The 24,874-nt window shown below is 45.4% G+C and overlaps 1 protein-coding gene across 1 annotated transcript in view; it reads left to right on the top strand.

Moving 5' to 3' along the window:
* LOC123767096 (kinesin-like protein KIF14) overlaps positions 1 to 21,888 on the top strand; it is a 474,367-nt gene extending 452,479 nt beyond the window's left edge. Inside the window, 2 exon segments of the mRNA XM_045756600.2 lie at positions 18,963 to 19,116; positions 19,538 to 21,888. Coding sequence (XP_045612556.2) covers positions 18,963 to 19,116; positions 19,538 to 20,025 — 642 coding nt within the window. The 3' untranslated portion in view covers positions 20,026 to 21,888.
* The last annotated feature ends 2,986 nt before the right edge of the window (positions 21,889 to 24,874 follow it).

Raw genomic sequence — 24,874 nt, 5'->3', positions numbered from 1 at the left:
TGGTTCCTTCCAGATCGCCAGGGTTTGGTTTCCTGGTGATCTGGAGGTTTTTCCATCTGTTTCCGTCCCGGGTTCGGACCTGGGCCTTGTTTAGGGCTATTGGGCCACTCATTGTCTTTCCCTCCAGAAGTGTTACTGCGGCTGTGGTCCCACCTTCGGCTGTACAGGAGGGGGTCCCGGGTTGCTCAGCGGTTGCTTGGGTGGTTGTGCGGGAGTCTGCACTTCGGCGTGCTTGTCTGCCCACGGAGTCGGGTTTGGCTTCGGCGTCTGTTAGTTCCTTCGGAGACTCCCCTTCCGCCTCTTGCATTCATTGGGTTCCTCCGGGGATCTTGTGTTGGTGCTGCGTCACCAGCTTCCTCTTTGGGGTTTTCGGGGTTCCGTGCCTTGGCACCGCCCTGAGCCTTCGCTCGATGTGTTCACGGACGGGTCATCTCTCGGCTGGGGCTTTGTGACCAGTGCTCACCAGGTCGGCCGAGGTTGATGGAGTCTGTCCGTCGGGCTCACAGCACGGTTCGAGTGTTCGTGGCTGTCTGGTTTGCGCTTCGGAGGGTTTGGGTCACTAGGTGCTCTACCATTCAGCTGTGTTCGGACTGTTCTCTGGTGGTTCTTGCCGGAACCACAGGGGTTTGGCTAACCGTGAGGTTCATGTCCGGGGTGTGTCCTGCGTCCTGGCGGACAGCTGTCTCGGTTCATTCCTCTTCGTGGGTTGGCCAGTCGTCGCCGATTCGTTTTGTTGGCTCTGTCGGGCGTATGGACTCCTGGCCATGGACGTCTTCGGGTCAGTATGGTCTAGGCGTCGCCCATTTTGTGGCGCCCTCTCCCATCTGCGAGGACTTCACGGTGGATGCTTTCAGCAGGACTGGTCGAGGTGGGGGGTACCTGTTCCTCTTCTCCCGGTCCAGCTGTTGCTTCGGATCTGGCTCGATTGCAGCCCATTCCCACGAGAGCAGTCCTTATGGTTTCATGGTGGCCGGCCCGGCCTTCTTTTCAGACGCTGCTTGATAGGTGTCCGAACCCGGGGCGTTTTTCCTGAGGCTCCGCCTCTTTCAGCAGGCCGAATCGGTCGTGTCCGTGACTGGTTCGGCCTTCTCCTTGGCTCTTCGCGTCTGGTATTTTGACACGGGTATCACCATCTCTATAGTGTTCAGGTGGCTTTGTTGACGGTGTCCCACCTGCGAGCTTCGTCTTGGCGACAGTATGACATTTCATACGTTTTCTCGTGTTTTGTTTCCCATCCGGCCTGCTCATGCGTCGCCTGAGCCATCCTGGTCCTTGTTCAGGGTGCCTTCTTCTCTTCCCCTCAGTTTGTGGTAGCCCCTTCCGTTCAGTTTTCTGCTCTTTGGTACTGGTGGTAGCTTTATACGTGTGCAGCCTTTCTCCGTCTTGGCGACGGTCGAGACGGCTGCTTTCCGGATGGGTTCTTGGGGTATTGGTACTTGATTGGTTTGGCCGGGGGGTGCGTCCTGTGTTGTCCTGTTGTGCTTTTTGCAGTTGCCGGCGTACCGTGTCTGGGGATGCTCTGTGGTTGATCCGGTTCCTTCGTTCCCTGTTTTCAAGGCTCGGGTCTCCCAGGTCGTCCGCAGAGTTTTCATTCTTCCAGCCTGCGGTCTGTCTTTGCGCCCGTTCTGTTTAGACGTTTGCAGCTTTTGCTGCTGTGTTGGCGACGTCTAGGGCTCATTTCGGGCGCAGGGATTTGTGGGTCACACAGGTTCTTGGCTGCCCATCCTTATGCGCGTCTGCTCCTGGGCGTTCTTGTTGCCTTGAGTCGCAGGTTTGCGACCGGTTGTCGTGGCTTTGCGTTGCAGAGTTTGTGACGGCAGCCTCCCGGGTTAGCCCATTCTTTTCCTTCTCTTTGGGTATGAAGCTCCAGGGAGCCGTAGGGGCTCCAGGGAGCCGTAGGGGCTCCAGGGAGCCGTAGGGGCTCCCCACAGAAAACCAGCGTTGAATGTAATGAAACGCCATTTTCTGGGTGAGCCCCGGAGGCTCCCTGGCAACCCTCCCTCCCACCGGTCGGCGGTTTTTTCACGGTTGAAGCTTAGCTTCCGAACTGAAGCTTGGCATCCGGCGCGGTAGGTCCGGGGCTCCCCCCTCCCGGGGTGGGGAGGGCTGCGCGGACGATCGGCGCGGCAGTAAAGTGTGATGTTTGCTCGTTTGCTTGTTTCCTTGTGATTGTAGGGAGTTTCTACCTCTCTGCTCGGTTTTTGTTTTAGTTTTTTACCATGTGGGGTTTGTTTTGTTATGCCTACCTTTCTGGGTGCCTAACCCCGGTTGATGGCAGATAAGGAAAACCCCAACCACAAGGGGTTTTCCAGGGCCATTGCTCCCTGAAACCTCTCTGAAGGGGCCAGGTTCTGGCGCTGGTCCCTGGTAGGTCTGAACTCCTTAGCTAATGTCCCGGTCTAATATAACATACATTAGCCCGATAAGCTCCAGGGAGCCTCCGGGGCTCACCCAGAAAATGGCGTTTCATTACATTCAACGCTGGGTTTTTTTTTCAAAATTACATGCGCCTGTGGGGAAGAAAGGATATTATACCCCTAGCATGTTAAGGGTTAAAGAATTCTGATAAAGAAAGAGATCTACGGGTGGTTCTAGATAGAAAACTATCACCTGAGGACCACATAAGGAATATTGTGCGAGGAGCCTATGCCACGCTTTCTAACTTCAGAATTGCTCTTAAATACATGGATGGCGATATACTAAAGAAATTGTTCACGACTTTTGTTAGGCCAGAGCTAGAATATGCAGCAGATGTGTGGTGCCCATATCTTAAGAAGCACATCAACAAACTGGAAAAGGTGCAAAGACATGCTACTAAGTGGCTCCCAGAACTGAAGGGCAAGAGCTACGAGGAGAGGTTAGAGGCATTAAATATGCCAAAACTAGAAGACAGAAGAAAAAGAGGTGATGTGATCACTACATACAAAATAGTAACAGGAATTGATAAAATTGATAGGGAAGATTTCCTGAGACCTGGAACTTTAAGAACAAGAGGTCATAGATATAAACTAGCTAAACACAGATGCCGAAGAAATATAAGAAAATTCACTTTCGCAAACAGAGTGGTAGACGGTTGGAACAAGTTAGGGGAGAAGGTGGTGGAGGCCAAGACCGTCAGTAGTTTCAAAGCGTTATATGACAAAGAGTGCTGGGAAGACGGGACACCACGAGCGTAGCTCTCATCCTGTAACTACACTTAGGTAATTACATACATATGTCTCTGTTACTCTGACAGAGTGAGATAGCTGATAGAGAAACTAGTGTGCAATTAAGCATTTAATCACTGAAGGTGATGAAGGTGCTTTTACAAGCTCAGGTTATATAGTTACATCACATACATACATTATATAATTAATACATTACATGGTTAATCTTGGGTACAAGTCCAATATATCAAGTGTTCCAGTACTCATATAGTAATTACACAGTTCAGCATACCTTAGCCCAGGAGGGCGAAAGTCAGTTAATATGGGACATTCTACAATATAATGTTCAAGAGAGTGCATGTTTTCTCTTTCACAAAGTTGACACATTGTGTACTCGACATTTAGAGTGGTAGACGGTTGGAACAAGTTAGGTGAGAAGGTGGTGGAGGCCAAGACCGTCAGTAGTTTCAAAGCGTTATATGACAAAGAGTGCTGGGAAGACGGGACACCATGAGCGTAGCTCTCATCCTGTAACTACACTTAGGTAATTACACTTGGGTAATTACGAGAAATAAAGATAAACTGACGCAGGTGGAAACTGAGTACCCAAATAAGCCACAGGGACGTTAGAAAGAACTTTTTCAGTGTCAGAGTAGTTAACAGATGGAATGCATTAGGCAGTGATGTGGTGGAGGCTAACTCCATACACAGTTTCAAATGTAGATATGATAGAGCCCAGTAGGCTCAGGAATCTGTACATCAGTTGATTGACAGTTGAGAGGCGGGACCAAGGAGTCAGAGCTCAACCCTCGCAAGCACAATTAGGTGAGTACACCTAACATACACGTATAGGTATGGCCAAAAGTGGACGTAATTTGAAAATGAAAAAAAAAAAATGAGTTTTTTTTTTCAACAACATTTAGTTAAGGGTCCTCTGATAGGTTAAGTGGGCAAGAAATTCTCCTAAAGTTTCAAAATATTATGAAAAACGTTAATCGAAAGTTTTCTCTCCTAACCTTTCCGTAAACCAGACGACTCAAACAGAAAGCGAAACAGTAGGTCACTTTCGTGAGCCGATTTCATTTCAAATTACATCCACTTTTGGCCATCGCTTTTGGCGCGCATACGAGCCAAAAGCGACGTTATTTTTAAGAGGATGGGTTGCTTCAGTAGGCTTTACCGTTTTGTACTCTTGTTTCTGAAGGACAGTGTTGCTCAGTTTTTTCGCGGCTTCTGCCAGTTGCCGTCCCATTTCTGGTTTGTTGATTCTTCGGGGATGGGAGGGTTGTTCTCAGCTCTCCCGGAAAGGTTGGGCTAGGGCTGGAGCTTGGTTCGGTTAGGGTAGGCCTGTGGTACCAGTTTGAGTCAGTGGTGACTGGTGCCTTCTTCCTCTGGGTGGCGTGGTGTTCGCTCTGCAAGAAGTTGGGCTCTCGGGGTTCATTTTGGCCCTTTAGGGGTCCCCTCATTGATAGGGGGGAAGGCTGGATCTTTTTTGCTCATCCCTGGGCCCACGATGCATTGACTTTTCGGGTCGTTCCTTGCGGTCTTCAGTGCCATTGGGCAGGCCTTCCTCCCTTTGGAGGTTGTGTCTGGGGGGGGGGGGGCAGGCTGTGGGGGATTTTCCCAGCTGGTATTAGTTGAATTTAATATTTTGACCTTCTACAGGGTGTTACCTTCTACACATAATTGGGGTTATTATGAATACATAGTCTATATCCCAAATTCAGTGGGAATAACAATAAACTAAAGAATGTTAGCAAGTTAGTTTACCAATGGATTAGTATTCTACTCATTAACCAATGGGCTGCGCAAACCGAGGAATCTCGTTCTGAGAGTTGTACTATTTTTTTTTTAATTAGGCTATATTTTAATGTTATTGTTTTCACCCCTCCGTGGTGCCTCCTTGCCGTGGTGAGGGGCTCACGTACACCTCCCTGGGACAAGTGTGGGTTGCGTTTGTCCCCCCTCTTTGGGTGGTGTACGTGCTGAAGTGCACCACGTAGGGGCCTTGTGAGCCATCGGACCACCCGCTGGAGGGGCAGCCCTGAGTGGATGGTTGGGTGTCCAGGCTGGAGTGATAGAGGAAATGGGGTCTTAGCACCAGTGTGGGAGAATGGACGATGTAGTAGGACTCCCCTGTTGAAAAGGGGGGAGCACCGCTGGGGACGACGCACCCTTCCTGCACTGGCCAGTGCTTGGCCTCCCTGGCTGCCCTGGTAGGTGGTATTCCTTGGTTCCAGGTCCCAAATCTTTGAACTTGATTGCTGCATGGATGACAACACGACTTCTCTTACCCAAGCTCATGGGGGTGGGCGACCAGGCCCCTGAGTCGGACTGTCCTGAAAGACCGAGCTCTATAGCCCCCCCCCCCCCTCTACAGGGCCCGGTTTAGGCCCAGACCGGACCCCTCCTCTGTGGTTGGGTCGAGCCCCAAGCCTGCTATGGTGACTGCCTTGTCCCCTTGCACAGCCCCCATCTCTTATTGTGACTACTGCACCTTATGACTTATCTCTCTCTAGAGGTTCTCATCGCCGTCCCCGCCACGGCTGCTCTCGTATGTTCCCTTCCCATACTAATGGGAGCCGGTCGGCCGAGCGGACAGCACGCTGGACTTGTGGTCCTGGGTTCGATCCCAGGTGCCGGCGAGAAACAATGGGCAGAGTTTCTTTCACCCTATGCCCCTGTTACCTAGCAGTAAAATAGGTACCTGGGTGTTAGTCAGCTGTCACGGGCTGCTTCCTGGGGGTGGAGGCCTGGTCGAGGACCGGGCCGCGGGGACACTAAAAAGCCCCGAAATCATCTCAAGATAACCTCAAGATAACCTCAAGAATTCATACAATGCTTTGTTTGGTCCTGCTAAGTGGACTAAGTTCTTTGACCTCCATCCTTTAGATTCCACTCCTCCTTACGATTTTTCCCTTCATAGGCATCTTGTTGATTCAGTAGATGCCTCTGTTACTTTCATCCCCACCTGTCTTGGTACGCGTGTCATTGCTGCTGCTCCTCAGGATGCAGCCACTCGCTTGGCCGCCTTATCCTGCATTGGCGAGACCCCTGTTTGGGTCTCCAAGAACGCTCGGTTAACCCTTAAGTTGCGCATCGCATCAAATGATGCTTTGACCGACTTGCAGTAAATTGCGCATCGCATCATATGATGCTTTGGAGTACTACACAAGATTTAAACAGCCCGCGGATACACGGGGTTCACCACACCTTCATCAGGGCTCTTGTAAACATACGTCATTTAAAAAAAAAATCGTGGGCCAAATTCCCGGGTGTTAGGGGCCTCAGTATTGAGTGAGCTACCAAGCCTGACGCACGCAGCATGAGCCAACAGCACTGCTGTTCAGCTTGTGACCACAGCATCGCCTAAAAATGCCATAATATACTTGTTCATGCTATTATGTAGCAATGATATTATTACAGAAGACCCTGACTGTGATAAAACTGACCATGATTCTGATAATAGCAAGATTGTGGTGATATTTAGCGGAGGGAAGTGGCGGGCTGCCACTGGCTGCTATTCCCACTGCCACTCAGCATACCAACTTAGTGGTTCATTATGGTGAACACGAATGTAGATACTTATATATAGTGTCTGTATACAGTGAATAAAATCAAAAACAGTATTGTAGGAGGAGAATGTGGGCGAGTCAGGTGATTTGAGGGAGGGAGGAAGTAGCAGCCAGTGGCAGGCTGCCACTGGCACTGCCACTCAGCATGCCAACTTAGTGGTTCGTTATGGTGAACACAAATGTAGATACTTATATATAACGTCTGTATATAGTGAATAAAAGCAAAAACAGTATGGTGGGAGGAGAATGTGGGCAAGTGAGGTGTTGAGGGAGTGAGTGGCTGGCTGGTGTGTGGCGGTCACTCCTCGTTACTTTTTGACTCATAATAGCAACTTAGTGGTTCGTTATGGTGAACAAAACATGCAGATACTTACATATAACCTGTGTATATAGTGTAATAACCGACAAAGTATTTATTCACTGTTTGATGAACATAATTGAGTCAACAATATGCAAACAATATTTTTGAGTACAGCAATGATTCACTCATTTTATTATATAAATATATCACACTACACACTATTGGATAATATTACAACAAAAAACTATGAAAAATCAGAGACATTGAAATAATTAGGTAATTATATCTTTGTGGCAACTCCGGCCTGACAGCTGGAGAGCAACAGACCATCTGGGACGCACGCTGAGTCGGCGCCTGTTTTTTGCTAGACTTCCCCGCCCTATAGCGGGCAATTTATGCCACTTAGGATTTCTTTATTATTTTTCCCATTATCAGTGAACACACGAGGATATCAAGCATATCCTCGAGGCCCAAGGTCATTCTATCCTTCAGGTGGATACGTTTACTCGTCCCCCCTCGTGGTCTTTGCCGTCTGCCCCTTCGGGTTGTGAAGATTACCTTTGATGGTAGGACCTTTGATGTCCCAGGTGTGGGGGCGAGGGTCACTCTAAGTTGGAGTGCACTTCTCCCCAGGCCCGCAGCCTTAATTGCGGTGAGGCCTACCCTACCTTCTCTCGCACGTGTATACGTTACAAACTTGAGGCAGCCATCCTCAACTTGAATCACCGAGACCGTTTGTCTTTTCTTGAGGCTAGGCGCCAAGTTCATCGTCTCCCCCCTTTTGCTGGCGTCTCTTATGCTCACCTCTCCTTGTCCTTCCCACCTTCCTGTCTCACAAACGTTTCCAAGCCTTAGACCCGAACACACTTACCACTTCTTCCCCTGTTCCTTTCCGTTCTGTCCAGGAGGGTCCCTCTCCTGGTTCTCTGTCTAGGGTTGTTCTTCTTTCTACCCAGTCTGTCATGTCTCCTGTGTCTTTTTTCTCTTCTGCCTCTGATCCTCCTTCCCATTATTCTCCTCCGTCTCTTGGCTCTCCACACCACCTGACTGTGCGGGCAGGTGTCCATCGCTCTCCCAGTGATCGTGTTGTTCGCTCTCATTCTTCTTCTCCTATTGAGATGCTAGAGTCTGTTGCCCAGTACATTGCTGCTGGGACACCTGTCTCTTTTAGTCAAAAGCGGAAACCTGGCTCCTCTCCTTCCGCCTCCCAGGTAGGTAAGAAGGCTTCGCTTTCTTCTTCGCCCCCCTTTCTCTGATTCTATCATTCCTTTTCCTCCCGCTTTTGTGGTAGAGCCCACTGTTCCTACTGTGGAGGTTTCTTTAGCTCCCGGTTCTGTCTCGGTTGCTGCCCTTGCTGAGGTGCGCTCCCCTCTTTCTGCCCCCTACTCCTCCTGCCCTCCTTACCCGCCCCTCTCGGTTGTCTCCTCCTCCTCCTCCAGACCCCTGCTCGTCCACCTCTGGTCTGTCCTCCCGCTCCTTTCCCTCCTCCTTTACTCAGCTTACCCATGCCTCCCTAACCCTGACTTTGCTGACCCTGATCCTGACCCTATGCTTCTTTAATGTGCTGTGTTCCTTTTTCACCTTTATTTCTTCTTTGTTCTCTGTTGCTTTCCTTTTTCTTTTTGTTGATGTCTGTTCTTCAGTGGAACATCCATGGATATTACGCCAATTTCCTCCAGCTTCTAATTTCACAAGTTTTCACCCCTTTATGTCTGTCTCCAGAAGCCGATGCTTGGTGCTCGTCCTGGTCGCTTCCATGGCTATTCTTCCCTTCTTCCCCACTCCAGCTGTTGCTGGGGCCCATAACTCTTCTGCTCTCTTGATTCGCTCTGATGTTCCCTTCATCCCCTTACTTTTTTCATCGCCTCTCCACTGTTCTGCTGTCCGTGTCTTTGTGCGTAAATGGTACACGGTTTGTTCCATTTATTCCCCCCCCCCCCACTGTCCCACTTTCTCTTCCCAATCTTAAACACCTCCTGGATTCCTTGCCAGGTGATTTCAATTGTCGGCATGCCCTTTGGGGTGATGTGCTGACAAACACCCGTGGGTCCCCTTCTTGAACCATTCATCCTCTCTTCTTCCCTGTCTCGTCTGAATTCTGGTGAGCCCACTCATTTGGACTCTTGCATTCACTCCCTTTCCTGTCTCGATCTTTCTCTTTGCTCGTCGTCCCTTTACTTAGATTTTGAGTGGCGGGTCCTTGATGACCTCCATGACAGTGACCATTTTCCCATCCTTGTTAACTTTTTCCCAATCTTGTTACCTTTTTCTCTTTTCACCTTCCCTAGGTGGCGGTTTGCCAAGGTGACTGGCGCCTCTTTACCCTCCGTGCTACTATCTCCGACCTCTGTTCTGCTTCTCCCTCGCGCCCTCCTTCTTTTTTATGACACTGTCTTTGATGCTGCCCTCCGCTCTATTCCTCGCTCTTCCTCTCGGGGAACGCGGAAGTGCGTTCCCTGGTGGAATGTGGACTGTGCTCGGGCTGTCCGCTGTAAGCGTGCAGCCTGGAAGAAACACCGTCTCTGGCAGACGATTGAGTCTTTTCTTTTGTTTCGGAAGACGAGTGCGGTGGTCCGTAGGACTATTCGTACGGCTAAACAAGCATGCTGGATGTCATATTTCCACTGTTACGTCCGAAACTCCTCTACCACTGGTTTGGAAGCGTATCCGGAAGATAGCGGGTAAGTTCGTTCCCGATGTCTCGCCGGTCCTTTGCCTCCATGGTGCTCTTGTGGCGGACCTGTTCCAGGTCGTGACCGAACTGAGTTCCCACTTTTCATCTATTAGCTGTGGTTCTCATCTTCCTCAATCCTTCCTTCTTCGTAAGCCTATTCTTGAATCTCGTTCTTTAGATTTCTGTACCCATCGTCGCCTTCCTATAAAGATCCCTTCTCTCTTTCTGAGCTTCAGTCTGCCCTAGCCCTCTGTGGTTCTACGGCAGCTGGCTCTGATGGCATTCATTATGAGATGCTTTGCCATCTCCCTATGTACACGTCTCAGTATTTACTGAGTCTGTACAATCGGGTCTGGGAGTCATTGTCGGTCCCTGAGGACTGACTCGATGCTGTTGTCCTCCCATTTCGGAAACTAGGCCCTCAGGAAACCAGGATCATCCCCCAAGAACTTCCGCCCTATTGCCCTCACGAATTGTGTCTGCAAGCTTTTTGAACGTATGGTTAACATTCATTTGATGTGGTTCTTAGAACACTATCACCACCTCTTCCCTTCTCAATTTGGTTTTTGCAAGTGCCGCAGCACAACGGATATCCTGGTGAACTTGTCTATATTCATACTGCTTTTGCTGTGAAGACCTTCGTTGTTTCCTTCCTTTTTGACCTGGAAAAGGCTTACGACACTACCTGGCTGTATCATATTCTGTCCCAACTTCATTCTTTTGGCCTTCGTGGGAATCTCCCTCTCTTCCTCCAAAGTTTCCTCTCTCGTTGTTCCTTTCAAGTGAGGCTTGGTACCACTCTCTCTCTGCCCCTTTTAGGCAGTATGAGGGTGTACCCCAGGGTAGTATTCTGAACACTACTCTTTTTCTAGTTGCCCTCAATGGTCTTCTTTTCTCTCTTTCTTCTGGCGCCTTCTCTGCTCTCTATGTTGACGATCTTGCCCTTTGCTGTCAGGGTGATGATTCTCCTCTCCTTCAACAGCAGCTTCAACTTGCGATTGATGTCGTGTCGTCTTGGGCCACCGATCATGGCTTCAAGTTCTCTGCATCTAAGACTTGTGCTATGACTTTTACTCGGAAGCATGTCGTTCTTCGTCCCTCTGTCGCTTTATGGCCATCCCCTTGTGTACAGGGATTCCGCTAAGCTTTTGGTGTTAATCTTTGACAAAATGGTTTGTCTTGGTCGCCCCATATCTCTTACCTCCGAGTTGAATGCTCCAAGGCCCTTAACCTACTTAAGGTTTTGTCCCATACTTCTTGGGGAGCGGATAGGCGCACGCTCCTCTCTTTGCACACCTTTGCATTCTCTTTACACTCTCTTTGCATTGGGAGATGAAATACTTAGTCAAAGAGAGAGAAAGACCTAGGGGTTGATATCATGCCAGACCTGTCCCCTGAAGCTCATATCAAGAGGATAACATCGGCAGCATATGCCAGGTTGGCTAACATAAGAACGGCCTTTAGAAACTTGTGTAATGAATCTTTCAGAACATTCACATATGTACCACAGAACGTACCACATATGTCAGACCAATCCTGGAGTATGCGGCTCCAGCATGGAGTCCATATCTAGTCAAGCATAAGACTAAACTGGAAAAGGTTCAAAGGTTTGCCACCAGATTAGTACCCGAGCTGAGAGGTATGAGCTATGAGGAGAAACTACGGGAATTAAACCTCACTTCGTTGGAAGACAGAAGAGTTAGGGGGGACATGATCACCACGTTCAAGATTCTCAAGGGAATCGACAGCGTAGATAAAGACCGGCTATTTAACACAAGGGGCACATGCACTAGGGGACACAGGTGGAAACCGAGCACCCAAATGAGCCACAGAGATATTAGAAAGAACTTTTTTAGTGTCAGAGTGGTTGACAAATGGAATGCATTAGGAAGTGATGTGGTGGAGGCTGACTCCATACACAGTTCCAAGTGTAGAGATGATAGAACCCAATAGGCTCAGGAAGCTGTACACCTATTGATTGATGGGTGAGAGGCAGGACCAAAGAGCCAGAGCTCAACCCCCGCAAGTACAACTAGGTGAGTACCTCTCTCGTCCTGTCTAAACTCGATTATGGTTGTCCTGCATACTCTTCTGCTTCTCCTTCTACTCTTTGCCGTCTTGATGCTTTGTACCATACTGGGTTGTGCCTCAGCTCTGGTGCCTTTCATTCGACTCCCGCCCTCAGTTTGTTAGTTGACACTGACTTCCTATCTCTCCAGGATCGCCGTGAACGCTACTGTCTTCGCTATCTTGCGCGGTCCTTACAACATCCTTCCTCTCACCTCTTGTCGTGCTTTAACTTCTACCCCTCCTGTGGTTCCTGTTCCTCTTAATTGCCTCCCTTTTTCTGTCTGACTATCTCACTTACAGGATTCTCTTTCCATTCGTATTTCTAATGTTTCTCCTTGTATTGTTCCTGCCTTGCCCCTGTGGAGAGTCGCCCTTCCTAAGTTTTGTACATCCTTGGCCCGCATCACTAAAGCTTTTACCTCTCCTACAGTTTTGAAACGTCTTTTTCCACTTTTTGAGCACTTTTCTGACACTCCCGCTCTGTTTTTATCTTCACCGATGGGTCTAAGTCTGCGAACGGTGTGGGCTACTCTGTTGTTTTTCCTGACCGCACTTATATGTGTCTCCTCCTTTTCGAGGCTAGTGTCTTCACAGCAGAACTTTATGCTATTCTCTATGCTCTCCATCTCTTGCTTTCTCATTGTCAATCCTCCTTTGTGGTTGTAGTTGACTCTCGTAGTGCCCTCATGACTCTAGGGTCCTTTAATCCTGTCCATCCGGTGGTCCTCGAGATCCAACATTGGCTGTTTATTATCTAGTAAATTTAAATCAGTAGAGTTTTGCTGGGTTCCCAGCCATATTAGAGCTATTTTAAATGAGCGTGCGGATGCTGCCGATAGGGAAGCTATCCGCTCTTGTCCCACCTCCCGTAGAGGTATTCCTTATTCTGACTTTTATCCAGTTATTCATTCCTCCATCCTTGCCCGTTGGCAGGGTTGTTTGTCTTCTGTTGTTGGTAACAAGCTGCATACTCTCAAACGTAGTGTGTCCCTGTGGCCTTCCTCCTGCCACCGTAACCGGCGGTGGGAAACGGCTCTAGCAAGGTTGGGGATTGGCCATACTCGCTTAACTCAGTCACTTAATGGAGTGCTGCTCTACTCCTTATTGTTCAAATTGCGTTGTCCCTCTGACAGTCGTGCATATCCTTGTTGAATGCCCTGACTTCTAGGACGTGCGTGTGTCTTGCTTTCTGACTGTTCCTCGCAGTCACTTATTCCTCGATAGAATTCTTGGTGAATCGGATACTTTTGATATCGTTTGCCTTATGCGTTTCTGTTCTCGTATTGGCATTCTTGGTGATATTTAGTGCCCTTTGATTATTTCGCACTTTGATGGTGTTACATAGCCTTCCTGGTTTGGTGCCTTCTTTTGATAATTACTTACTTACTTACTTCCAGTTCCAAAACAGGACTGTGTGGATTCCGGAACATTCTGGAGTTATGTCATCTGATCACAATGATTCCTTGCCACCCCTCCTTGTAGATGATTATATTGTCGCAGGTCTGGCTCCTCCACGAGCCAGGTGCATGGATGATTTCCACTGACCTCAAGAACACGTATTGACACGTCCATATCCATCCAGGGTTCAGGGATTGGATAAGTTTTGTGGTGGGGTGATGTGCTTACTGCGTTCATTATCTTTGGACTGAATCTGGCACCTCTCAGTGTTCACGCATTTTGACAGGTCGTGGTCTACTAGGTCTTCTGGTTTTGGCCCCTCTCAATGACTGGTTGGTTGGTCCCAACCAGTCTGCTTATCTGCTAGCCTGGAATCTGGTTTTATTCCCAGCTCGCTGGGTTTGAGTTCCTTGTGAACTGGCGGAGGTCCCAGTTTGTTCCAACCCAGGCATGAACTTTGCTGGATCTTGTGTGGAATTCTCAGATGGCTTCCCTTTCTCTCCCTCCCGCAGCGGTCTCGTCGTCGGTTGTTTTTGAGTCGCTCGGTGGTTGCTCGAGCATCTGTGTGGGAGCCAGAAATTTGCTTTTCTAGTTTATCCACTGGGCAGGGTTTGGAATCAGAGGCAGTTCTGGTATCTTCAGGGCACACTCTTTTGCCGCTCTTGTAATCACTGGGTTCATTCCCCAGTGTCCTTGTGCCGGTTTCTCCATAACCTGCTTCCTATTCATGTTTTTCGGGGTTCAATACCATGGCGCTTTCCTCTTCCCTCGCTCGATGTGTTCACGGTCTGACGGTTGGGCTTGTGACCAGTGCTCACCAGTCTGACCAGGGGGACATTGGCAGCTGTCCTTGCATCTGGCTCACAGTACATTGTGGGAGTTTGCAGCTGTGTAGCAGGCATTGTGGCAGATTCGGCTCCCTCGGGGCTCGGTGATCTGGCTCCATTCGGACTGCTTCCTCGTGGTTCATCGCCTCAACAGGGAAGAAGAGGGAAGGAGTCTCTTATGTGGAGCTGGTCGCTTCATGTAGCACTTCTGCTGAGTTCTCTGGGTTTAGCTCTCCGTGCCATTCACACACAGGGAGTGTCAAGTGTCCTGGCCAACGTCCTGTCTCGTTTCATTCTTCTTTCCATGGAGTGGACGGTCGATGCCGTTTCTTTCCTTTGGCTTTGATGGACATACGGGCACCCGGAGGTGGACCTCTTCGCGTCAGTGTGGTCTTGGCATCTCATCTTGTATGTGACGCCATTCCCCGACTGCGAGACCCTCGCGCTGGACACTTTTCAGCAGGACTGGTCGAGGTGGGGGTTTCTTTACCTCTTCCCCCCTGATCCAGCTGTTGCTCCAGGTTTTGGCTCGGCTGGAATCCGATCGGGTGGAAAGTTGTTCTCCTGCCCCTATGGTGGCCGGCCCAGCCTTGGTTTCAGGCACTACTTGCTTAGTGTCCGAACCCGGGCATTTTTCTGTGGCTCTGCCTCTTTCAGCAGGTCGGGCCGGTGAGGTACCTTGTTGGTTCGACTTATAATTCCGCAATATGTGTCTAGTATTTCTGACGCATGTGTATCTCCATTTGTATGGTGATCAGGGAACTCCTTTGGTGGTGTCCCTCCTGGAGTAATCTTCTCAGTGATGGTATGAAGTTTCTTGGTGGGCTTTCTGCAATTTTCTTTCTCTTCGTCGGGTTTCATCAGTGTCGGACACAGTTATTTTGTTCATTCTCTCTTGACTTTTTCTGGATGCCAAATACTATCTCATGCCAAATACTCTCTCATCCCAAATACTGCTGCTTCTTATTGAGCGGCGTTGGTAGTGCATCTTGCATTCGGGGTGGATGTCACTTTCGCTCCATTCCATTTGGCAAGCTTTCTTATGCATTTTTCACCTCCGGCCTGTTAATGTGCTGCCTGATCCTTCTTGGTCTACGGACCGGGTTCTTTTCTTTCATTCTTTCTTCTCCTTGGTTTGTAGTAACCCCTTCAGTTCGTGATTGATTTTGGAAAGCTTTGTTTTTGTTGCTTTGGCTTCTAGGGTTTGGGTTGAAGAGCTTTATGCTTTTTCTCTGGTTCCATTTTTTTTTTTTTTTCATTTGGCCCTGGTGGTCATTTTGTTCGTTTGCAGCTGGCTCCTTTTCTGGCGAAGAATGAAACAGCGAGCTTTCGGAGGGGTCAATTGATTGTGGATGCTTGGTTGGTTCGGCCAGGGGTGCATCATGTTCCGTGTCCAGTAGCTATTTTGCGCCGTTACCTGTGCGGGCCACCGGTTTGGTGTTGGTGGACAAGCTCTGGGCTGATCCAGTTTCCCTGGTTCCCTGTTCTAGGGTTCGTGTGGAACAACCTTGTTCTCGGGTTGTTTGCAGTGTCATTAAGTCTGGCCAGCCTGCGGTCTACCCACGTGCCCATGATATTAGGAAGTATGCCGCTCTTTCGGCTGTTTTTGGCAGTATGTCTTGGGACGATATTCGAGTGCAGGGGTTTTGGAGGTTGAGCAGAGTCCTGGCCACCACATATCTCATGAACGTCCCAGTTCCTCTGCGGCCCTGTATGGCAATGGAACGCCTGTCACGGCCACCTGTCTCGTCCTCGCTTTGAGACTTGCAGTGCTGCTGCCTCCCGGCTAAGTCCATTTTTCCTGTTCTGTGGGTAGTTTGCTTCAGGGAGTCAATGGGGCTCCTCACAGAAAACCAACATTGAATGTAATGAAATGCAATGCCAAATTCTGGGTGAGCCCCACAGGCTGCCTGAACCCCTCCTCCCTCCGGATAGCAGTTTTTATCATTCGAGAACTGGATGGCGGGTAGCCAGATTCACCCCAGCTGGCTTTCCCTTCCCTTAGTTGAACGAAGTGTTTCTTGTTTTCTTTTTGGGAGATTTCTTTTGCTCTTTTGAGGAATAGGTCGTATTTTTAACCAGACAGTGGTCTGTTATGTTTCACCTTCCTTTCTGGCTGCCTTCCCTGGTCAATGGCAAGTATGACATACTTTAAATGTAAAGTGCTCATAGGCCATTGCTCCCTGTGCCTCTCTGAGGGAACCAGGTTCTGGCTTGTGGTTCCTGGTAGGCATAAGAACTTCTATGACTGATGACCCCCAAACTAATAGAGCACACATCAATTCGGATGGCTTCAGGGAGCCTCCAGAAAATGGCTGGTTTTTTGTTCATTGACATTTCTGAGAAATTGACTTTTATTAACTTTGTTGACAGAAACATAAAATTTATTAAGATGATATATTTGTGTTGATTTTGCCCATGCCCTCATTCCTATCAATATGTAAAAATGTCTGCCAATTTGAGGAAGATCAAGTAATATATAGAGGTTTTAGAGTCTCTACACTTGTAAAAAAAAATTATTGATATGAAACACCTTAACATATACCAATACCAAAGTTTTAGCAGAAACCTGTACTGTACTTTGATACTATAGAACAATTGATAATCTAGTACCATTACCTAACATTGTGTTTAGATGTTAGAACTAGGCATAATAAGCATTATGTGCTCAGGTTGTGTAAACGATAACATAGTACAGCATATCAGTAACATGGTGACTATTAATAGTCATAGAACAATTCCTGCAACATTCTCAAAATAAAAAGAGTTAATTGGATTACAGAGTAGTGATTGCTGACTAATAACACTTAAAGAAATCTATGCCCAGTCTTTTAAGTGGTTCAGTGCAAAATGCCTAACATTCCCTCCATATTGAGTTTGAAGTTTTGATATAACTATAAGCCTTTAGAATAATTGTAGATACAGTGGAACCTCGATTAACGAGTGGCTCTATTAACGAGTTTTTCCAGTAACGAGCAAGCCACTCGCAGCAAATTTGTCTCTATTGACGAGCTCGCCTCTATTAATGAGCAAAACCACATGGTGCTTCCTAGCATCTCGCGGGTTCTCACAAATTCTCGGACGCCTCCAACGCCAGTGTTGTTGTTGTATCGCACACGACAAGCATCCCTCTGGATTTATTTGAGCTTTTCTTTGGGTTTTTAGTGGTTTTGCGACTACAATTTGTAACACACGATGTCTCCAAAGAAGCTGCTTGCTAAAGATAGTGTTGTCAAGAGGAAGAAAGACACAATTACTGTGGATTTAAAGAAGGAAATTATAGCAAAGCATGAGTGTGGTGTCTGTGTGATTGATCTTACAAGAGAGTATGGCAGGTCCTCATCAACAATTTACACCATTAGTCAGGGAATGAGGTGGTAAGGAAGGATGCTGCCTCTTCCACTGAGTTCAGGGAAGTGTTTGGAATGTTTGAAAAGGTGAACGCATTCTTGGAAAAGCTGCCCTGATAAAGCAGTGACAACCCGGTGTGTGAAAATGTTTAATTAATTTATCACTTTGTGATAACAATTTATGAAAGTGTTATCACTTTCGCAGGTATATGTCGCTTGAACGTGACACACTTTTTTCTCTTGAATGCACCCAAACACCGCGCTCAAGTGTCATTTGAGCAAATATTTCTATAAAATCCAATTCTTATCCGATCGACTTGGGAAATGTATACATGTTTGCCATGAAATTTCCGTTTTCTTTAATAACCACATTGCCTATTTCAGAAAACGGCATTGTATTGTATCTTCGTGGTAAGACTATTATATTGTTGACACAACGAGTGTAATCGACGTAGTTTTTTATTTGGTGCTGGTCTAACGCATCCTTGTGTGACATTTGAAATGAAATTTGGGTGAAATTCCCAAGAAGAGAGAGTCCGCCTGACTCAGAGGTGGATTCTCCTTCCACACCATAACCCCTCTCCTCCTTCCCACCTCCCCATCGTCTCCCTCAAGCCAGCAACTACTCTTCATAAGGTAAAGTAAATATTAAAACACTACAACAAAACATTTATATTTACATGTGCAGTATTATATTTACATAAAAAAAAGTCATACAAGTATGGATGTTTTTGGGAGTGAAACGGATTAAATTTATTTCCTTTATTTTAAATGGGGAAATTTGTTTCCTAAGACGAGTTTTCCAGGTAACGAGCTCGGTGCCAGAACGGATTAAACTCGTTAATAGAGGTTCCACTGTATCTCTTCCCCTCCTCTTCCCTTTTCCCCCCTCTTCCCTTTTCCCCCTCTTTCCTCTCAGATTATTATCTGGTTGATCACAGAAAACACACATTTCTCTGCTGCCATAGAACCTCTCTCAAAATGTTTCACCACCTTGTTATCAAAGACTTGAACCACACAAAATACAAGTTAGTGTAGGAGTCTAGCCTATCCCCCAAAAGACCTAAAAGTGATTCCATGCACCCGCCAAACCCCCTTTTTATGAATGAAAAACGGTTTACACACGACTCGCATCCGATTTCGTTCGAACACTTCTGGAACAAGTGCTTCACCAACAAATTTTGTTCGAACCACAATGCTGTAAATTCTTCACCCATGTACTAGAAATACAAATAATTGCCAACAGAACCTAAACACCTAACCTAGCCAGTGCCTAAATATGTACAATACAGTATGCTAATATATATTAATATTAATTTATATATGAGAAAAATTCTGTTTTGAATGAACATAATGTTAAAATTGATGAATGTGTCTTTGGGGTTAACTGCTGGATAGAATGGACTTGGTCCGAGGAGGGGTTGAGGAGTCACTACTACAATTATTTCCATTGAAAAATAAGTATGTTAGTAAATCTTTAGGATATCCTCGGCTAAAGTTTGCAACAAAGTGCATCTGAAGGAAGTAAATGACTTAATTGGTGTAATGTTGTTACACTAAACTCTGTACTCTTTCTTGGGTGTCAGAAATGGTGTTATTGTATTATCCATTTTATTATCAGGCTTCCTTGGAGTATGATGAGAGCCTTCTTGAAGAAGAGAAGACATACAAAATTGTTCGATGGGTAAATTGTATCGAGTTGACATCAGACACACTGACTCAACTAACGGCAGCAATATTAGCAGTTGTGAATCAGGTTACATTATCACAGCAAGGTGGGTGAAGTTTTTATTTGGCAAGCATATATTGTACGAGAAACCACTGTGAATTGATAAATTGCAGGATTACTGTAGTTTGAGTTTAGATATAAAAAAATGTGTGAAGAAAAAAAACATGAGATGCTATCTGTAATATAAGGGCTAAGTAAGCCTTTGTGTTACTGGTTCTTTAAAAAGAGATACTGGTACTTCAGGTATTAATTAACATAAACTTTAAAATTCTCAGGGAAAATACCCAAGATGTGTGACTATTCTTTGGAGATATTTTAATTAATGTCTGCAACAGAGTACAGTACAGTACCTGATATTATATTGATATTTTCCACCAAGCTGTCCAGACCCTCCCAGCTCTTCCCTACTGTATACACATACAGCCAAACTCGTGCATTCATGATTTTTATATGTTAATTTTCAACAGGGAAACTGAACACGAGAGAGTTTGAGTGTACTATCGATGAGCTGAAAACAAGATTGCAGTATTTAATGGATTTTGCTGGCCTTAATTTGACATCTGCTGATGGACCAGGCTCTTCACTCGCTTCATCATCCAAGATGGAAAATAGCAAAGAATTTATGGATAACCTACGTACTGTAGCCTGGCATTCTCTTCATGAAGTTGAAAATCTAAAAAATTATTTATGTAGTTCTAAAAGATCCTTAAAGTTAAAAGAATCAAAAGGTAATGCCTTCAAATGTAATAAAATACTTGTGGCTGAGTGGCCAAGAAACAGTCAAGAATACCAACAACATTTAAAACGGTTAGAAGAGCAGAAGCACAGGATGAAAAATACACCATACTACTTTGAAATAGCTTCCTCTGAACAGAAGAGAGTAAGATTTGACATTAGCTCTTCTTCAATTTCATCAGTTGGTGGTTTTGAAGAAAATGATAATGTAAATGTATAAAATATTTAGTAATTATAGGATTAAGTCACTATTCTCACCCACTCTTCTATCTTCTCTTACTGTTTCCTCTCACCTCTTCCTTTTTTTTCTGCCTCTATTTTTATTTTTATTTTTTGTCCTTTGTCTATCTCTGTCTCTGGTCATAAATATTAAGTTTCATATTTTCATTAATTCTGTACACATGCTCTTTCTCTCTCACATTCTTACTACGTATACTGTGTGTACACGTACATATATTTATTTGTGCCATATTTATCAAAACCACTGAGCATTTGGAAAGGGCTAGGTCAAATGTCACTCCACTGTAATTGCATTGATTGTTAGATTTCTATTAAGAATTTGTTACAGATGCATTTGTCACCAGTTATTATTAATTATCACATTAATATTCATATTATATTTTGGCAGATGTGATTATCATGCATCACCTTTCAAATCCTCACCTGTGTAAAAGAAAACAAAAGTGAAGTGAGGCTCTAGTATGGCTTAAACTGAATTCCAGGTTTTGAATCTTTAATGATTCAGAAAGATGCCAGCTGGTCTATCAGACTATATGTCTTTAGCTTTAAATAAGAAGAGCATTGGAGTGTTAATTTTTCTCTATTATCCTTACTATGTTCCAAAATAATTTTGAAGGACCATGTGTTTCATGTCTTCAGAAACTGTAGTTAGAACAGTCATTGCCAGCTTCAAAAGTTTCCCCCATGTTCAATTTTTGTTGAGGTTTTGTGTAGTATTCATTTATCACTTAAGGATTTACTAAATTGTGTATAATTGTTCCTTTTGAAGCTTGATTCATATTTCTGGAGCAGTTAGGGCATAGTAGATATGTCTTTGCTCTCTTTTTTTACTTCTTTATAAATTATGTAAATAATATAATAAATTTTGTGTGTGTATCATAATGCTTCAACAAATATTGTTGATATCCTTTACATTGTGAAATAAAATAGATTAATTATATTGCTCTTTGTTCAACATTTGCATACTTAGCTCACAATATATGAGTTTCCAACATGTTGTAAAAAGTAATTTATTCTTTGTGTGTTATCTGTAACGAGGTGGATAAATCACATTTCCCTTCTTCCGTTTTGTGTATACAGTATTTGACTGACATGTTTTGAAGTGTGTAGGTTCTACTCGGTCACTATTTCATTAGTCACTGAGGATGAAGCTTTAGTCTTTATGTACTCATTTCTCAATGAACACAACCCACAGTTGTTGTAACCAAGTCTTGTAATTGCCAATTATATCAGCAACTTTTTTTTTCTGCATCCAGTCAGCTTTTCCATAGCAGATCTACCTTTACCTTCATTATCTGCAACCATGAAATCCCCTGTTTTAAGACTCCATTTTCTCTACACAAGTCCTCGTATGTTTCTAGCTCTTTAAGCTGAAAATACTGAGTTCTGACTTCTTGGTGAACATGTTCTTCCACAATAACCTAAAAATATTATGGTTAATAATAAAATTAATACTATCTTAGCAGTGTTTTTAAAACAGTTGAAGGTATCAAGTTTTCTTTTAAAAATGTGTTTAGTGTATTTATATTTTTAAACAATTTGTTCTTTGAAAAGCATTTGCAGGTTGATGGGATGAATTGTTTATTATGTTGCTGTTGTAATTCTGACTTCTTACTGTTGAATATTACCTAGTCTTAAAAATGCTTGACTTTTCAGTAGCTTACACAGAGGAAAGTGGTGTTTTTGTGTTATAAAGAAGCATACTTGTAATACTTTCACAATATATGTCTAAAAGATTGTGGACAAGAAAGGCTCATAGATGAAATATTTAATCTGCAAACAGTTAATTGTTTTTCTTAATGTATATAATTGATAAATTATAATAAAAATACACATTTATTAATTTTCTATAACTCAGTCCCAAAATTTATATAGGATATTATATGCTCATCCTGTCCTCATGGAGGTGGTACCCTGGAGTAATCACTTCAAAACCAATACATAATTTGTGGCATTATCTACTCCCTATCTGTGGTTAGCTAAGGTTAAAGTTACATTATGTTTTATTAAGTTTGTTTACATTAATACAGTGTTATTCTCATTCTTGAAATATAAAATTTGAAATCTATTTAAGTATTCCCCAGAATTTAATTTACAGAAAAAAAAAAATTCATTAGAGTTTCAAAGAAAACAAGTTAAGCATAGACTTTTTGTTTTAACACTTGCCCGGCCGATAACTCATAATGCGTCCTTATATGAATGTACTCAGTCTGGGCGAGGACTCGCCCTGCGAACTAAATTAAAATATTTGTTATTTTTCTGGGGGGAGCCCCTTCAACTCCCTGGAGCTATCCAGGCCGATATGAATATATTAGACCCTGGCATCAAAGCAAATGGAGTTCTACACCTGCATCAACTTCCTCATCACAATCGACTTGAGAATGGTCCAGGACAGACCGAAACGTCGTCGTCCCTTCACCTAGTGTGTGGTCTGGACAACAAATGGAGTTCTAGCCTACCGGAGACCACGAGCCAGAACCTGGTCCCCTCAGCAAGGCACGAGGAGCAATGGCCTATAGAAACCTATAGGAAAAACGAGTCTCCCCCTTGAGAGTTATTCAGCAAGCCTGACCTAACTAGAAAGTATAGGAAATATAGAGGCGATAACACAGATATAAAATAGTTTGTTGGATTCAATGAACAGTTTAAGATTGGGCAGTGAAGAAGAAAACAGATAAATGACTGGCTAGGAGATGTGGACATTTTGCTGGAGGCGTGAGGCTCGCTTCTGGAGGGCTTTGACCTCACTTGAGGCCAGACATCGCAGGGGGAAAGCCGCGCTCCGTTGAGCTCCCGTCAGGAAGGGACCCCTAGTGATATATCTCCAAGAGAAGAGAAGTGTGTAGACGTGCCAGCTGTAGAATCGAGCTAGGAACGTTGTGGTCTCAAGTCCTGGTCGACGAGGAGAATATTAAGCCGCCCAGAGACATTATTGTGGGCCGTGGAAGCGCCCTGACCAGCCAATGTCAGAGGAAGGAGCGCCCTCGACCAGATAATCTGTGGTAAGCACGATATACGCCAGTTCATAGTGATTGCTTGTAGTTGGTCGTGTGCCCAGCGACAGTAGCAATGTTTATTGATAAGTTAGACATGTTTTAATAAGGCAGAAGGCCTGAAATAAGAGAGTGGAGAGGGAGGAACACGGAGCGACATCCGTCTCCTCTGAGCGCTGGCAGGCAACTGAGGGAGCCTGGCTCCTGACGGCGGAAGACCCTCCCAGCGTAAGTGAGGACCACCGCCGGGCGAGGTGGAGCATGGACCCGCCCAAAACGGGGGGTTCACTCTCACTGTATGTAGAGGACAGATAGAGGTTTGAGGCAAACATATTGTGCGATTATTTTTGTTTATGTGTTAAAGGGGAAACATTTTTATTGGAGTGTCGATGGGTTGCAGGTGTGTCCTTTGGGGAAGAAGTTGCTGAGAACTTCGAAGCCAGCGCAGATGAAGTAGTTGATGAGACTCCAAGGTAGTGGAGCAGAGGACCTCGAGCTGTGAGGAGAAGCAGTGAAGAGGAGTGTCACGCGCTTCTGTAAAGGTGGTGAAGCACCATAGTTGTTCGAGGGAACTTCATGGTGTAGCAGCCCAGAGAGCTGTAGAGGACCCTAGCAGAAGGGTGAAGCACCGTAGTTGCTCAAGGAAACTTCATGATAGCAGCCTGGAGGAGCTGCAGAGGATCCTGGTAGTGAAGCCCGGAAGAACCTGAAGAGATCAGGGTAGTGAACTTCCAGAGGTGGAAGGGAAGTTCTGGTGGATTACTTGTAGGGAGTTGATAGTGTTTGGTTGTCATTAGCGTGCAAGACGCAGTGAGAGGCGAGTGATTGTTGGCATTCTTATGTCAAGGAGTGTTTTATACTGAAGTTTAGAGTTACAATCATAGGCTGGATTACCTACAGATGTATGCGTTCTAGGACTGATAGGGTGATCGATTGATCATTGTTGTGTATCAATGAACATTTATACTGATATATGTTATTGCATTCAAATGCTGATTTTCTTTGTACACATTTATAGATACATATATATATTCTCTTGTTGATAGTGCAACAGTGTATGTAGACTTGATCAACTTGAGGAGGTTGATAGTATCAGGTGGTGAACCAGGAGATAGGATACCACTTGATAAGCTGATGATAGAGTTCTGATGGTGTTGGAGTGCAACCTGATTGTAATAGTATAGAGTATAGGATTCATTATTTATAGGATTCATTATTTATAGGATTCATTATTATTATATGTGTGTATATATTGTGTATGGGCTTTGTCAAGTAAATGTATTCCAATTTGCTAGTGTTTGCCCTTGTCCTAGTGAGGCTTCCCAGTAAATAGTAAAGAAGGAGAGAGAGAAAGAACCAAGAACCACTGCTGCGGATAGGGTAGAAGGTAATACTAATAAGTCAAAAGGGGATTGAGGAGATCATATCACCTAAGAAAGTGGGGAGAGTCACAGCGGCTCGAGTGGGTGTGTGCATGTGACAACGAGGCTAAGTATTGGAGCCGCATCCCCTAAACGTGTGACGTTGAGCCCCTCTCCAAGAGCCAGAAGCGCCCAGGGTGATCTCCTAGTGAGGTATAAGCACTCTACCGAGTTGTGGGTTGGGTTGTCCGTAAAGGAGGAACAACAACGACGACAACACCACCAACACAATCTATAATACTTGGGTACTTCGGTTCCTTCCTTCCGGAGTTTTTCGGCTTCCCACATCCCACCACATAAAATGCGGGAAGCCCTTGTGGCGTACCTCCTCTGCAACCCGGATTACACCATTATTGGATCCTGCGTCTTGAGTTTGGTTTTTCATTTCCTTACTGAGTTTGTTACTAGGTTCCAG

Source organism: Procambarus clarkii, chromosome 53, assembly GCF_040958095.1.
Source record: "Procambarus clarkii isolate CNS0578487 chromosome 53, FALCON_Pclarkii_2.0, whole genome shotgun sequence".
Classification (NCBI taxonomy): Eukaryota; Metazoa; Arthropoda; class Malacostraca; order Decapoda; family Cambaridae; genus Procambarus; species Procambarus clarkii.
Note: the sequence above shows the minus strand (reverse complement) of the source record. Positions and strands in the feature narration are given on the sequence as shown.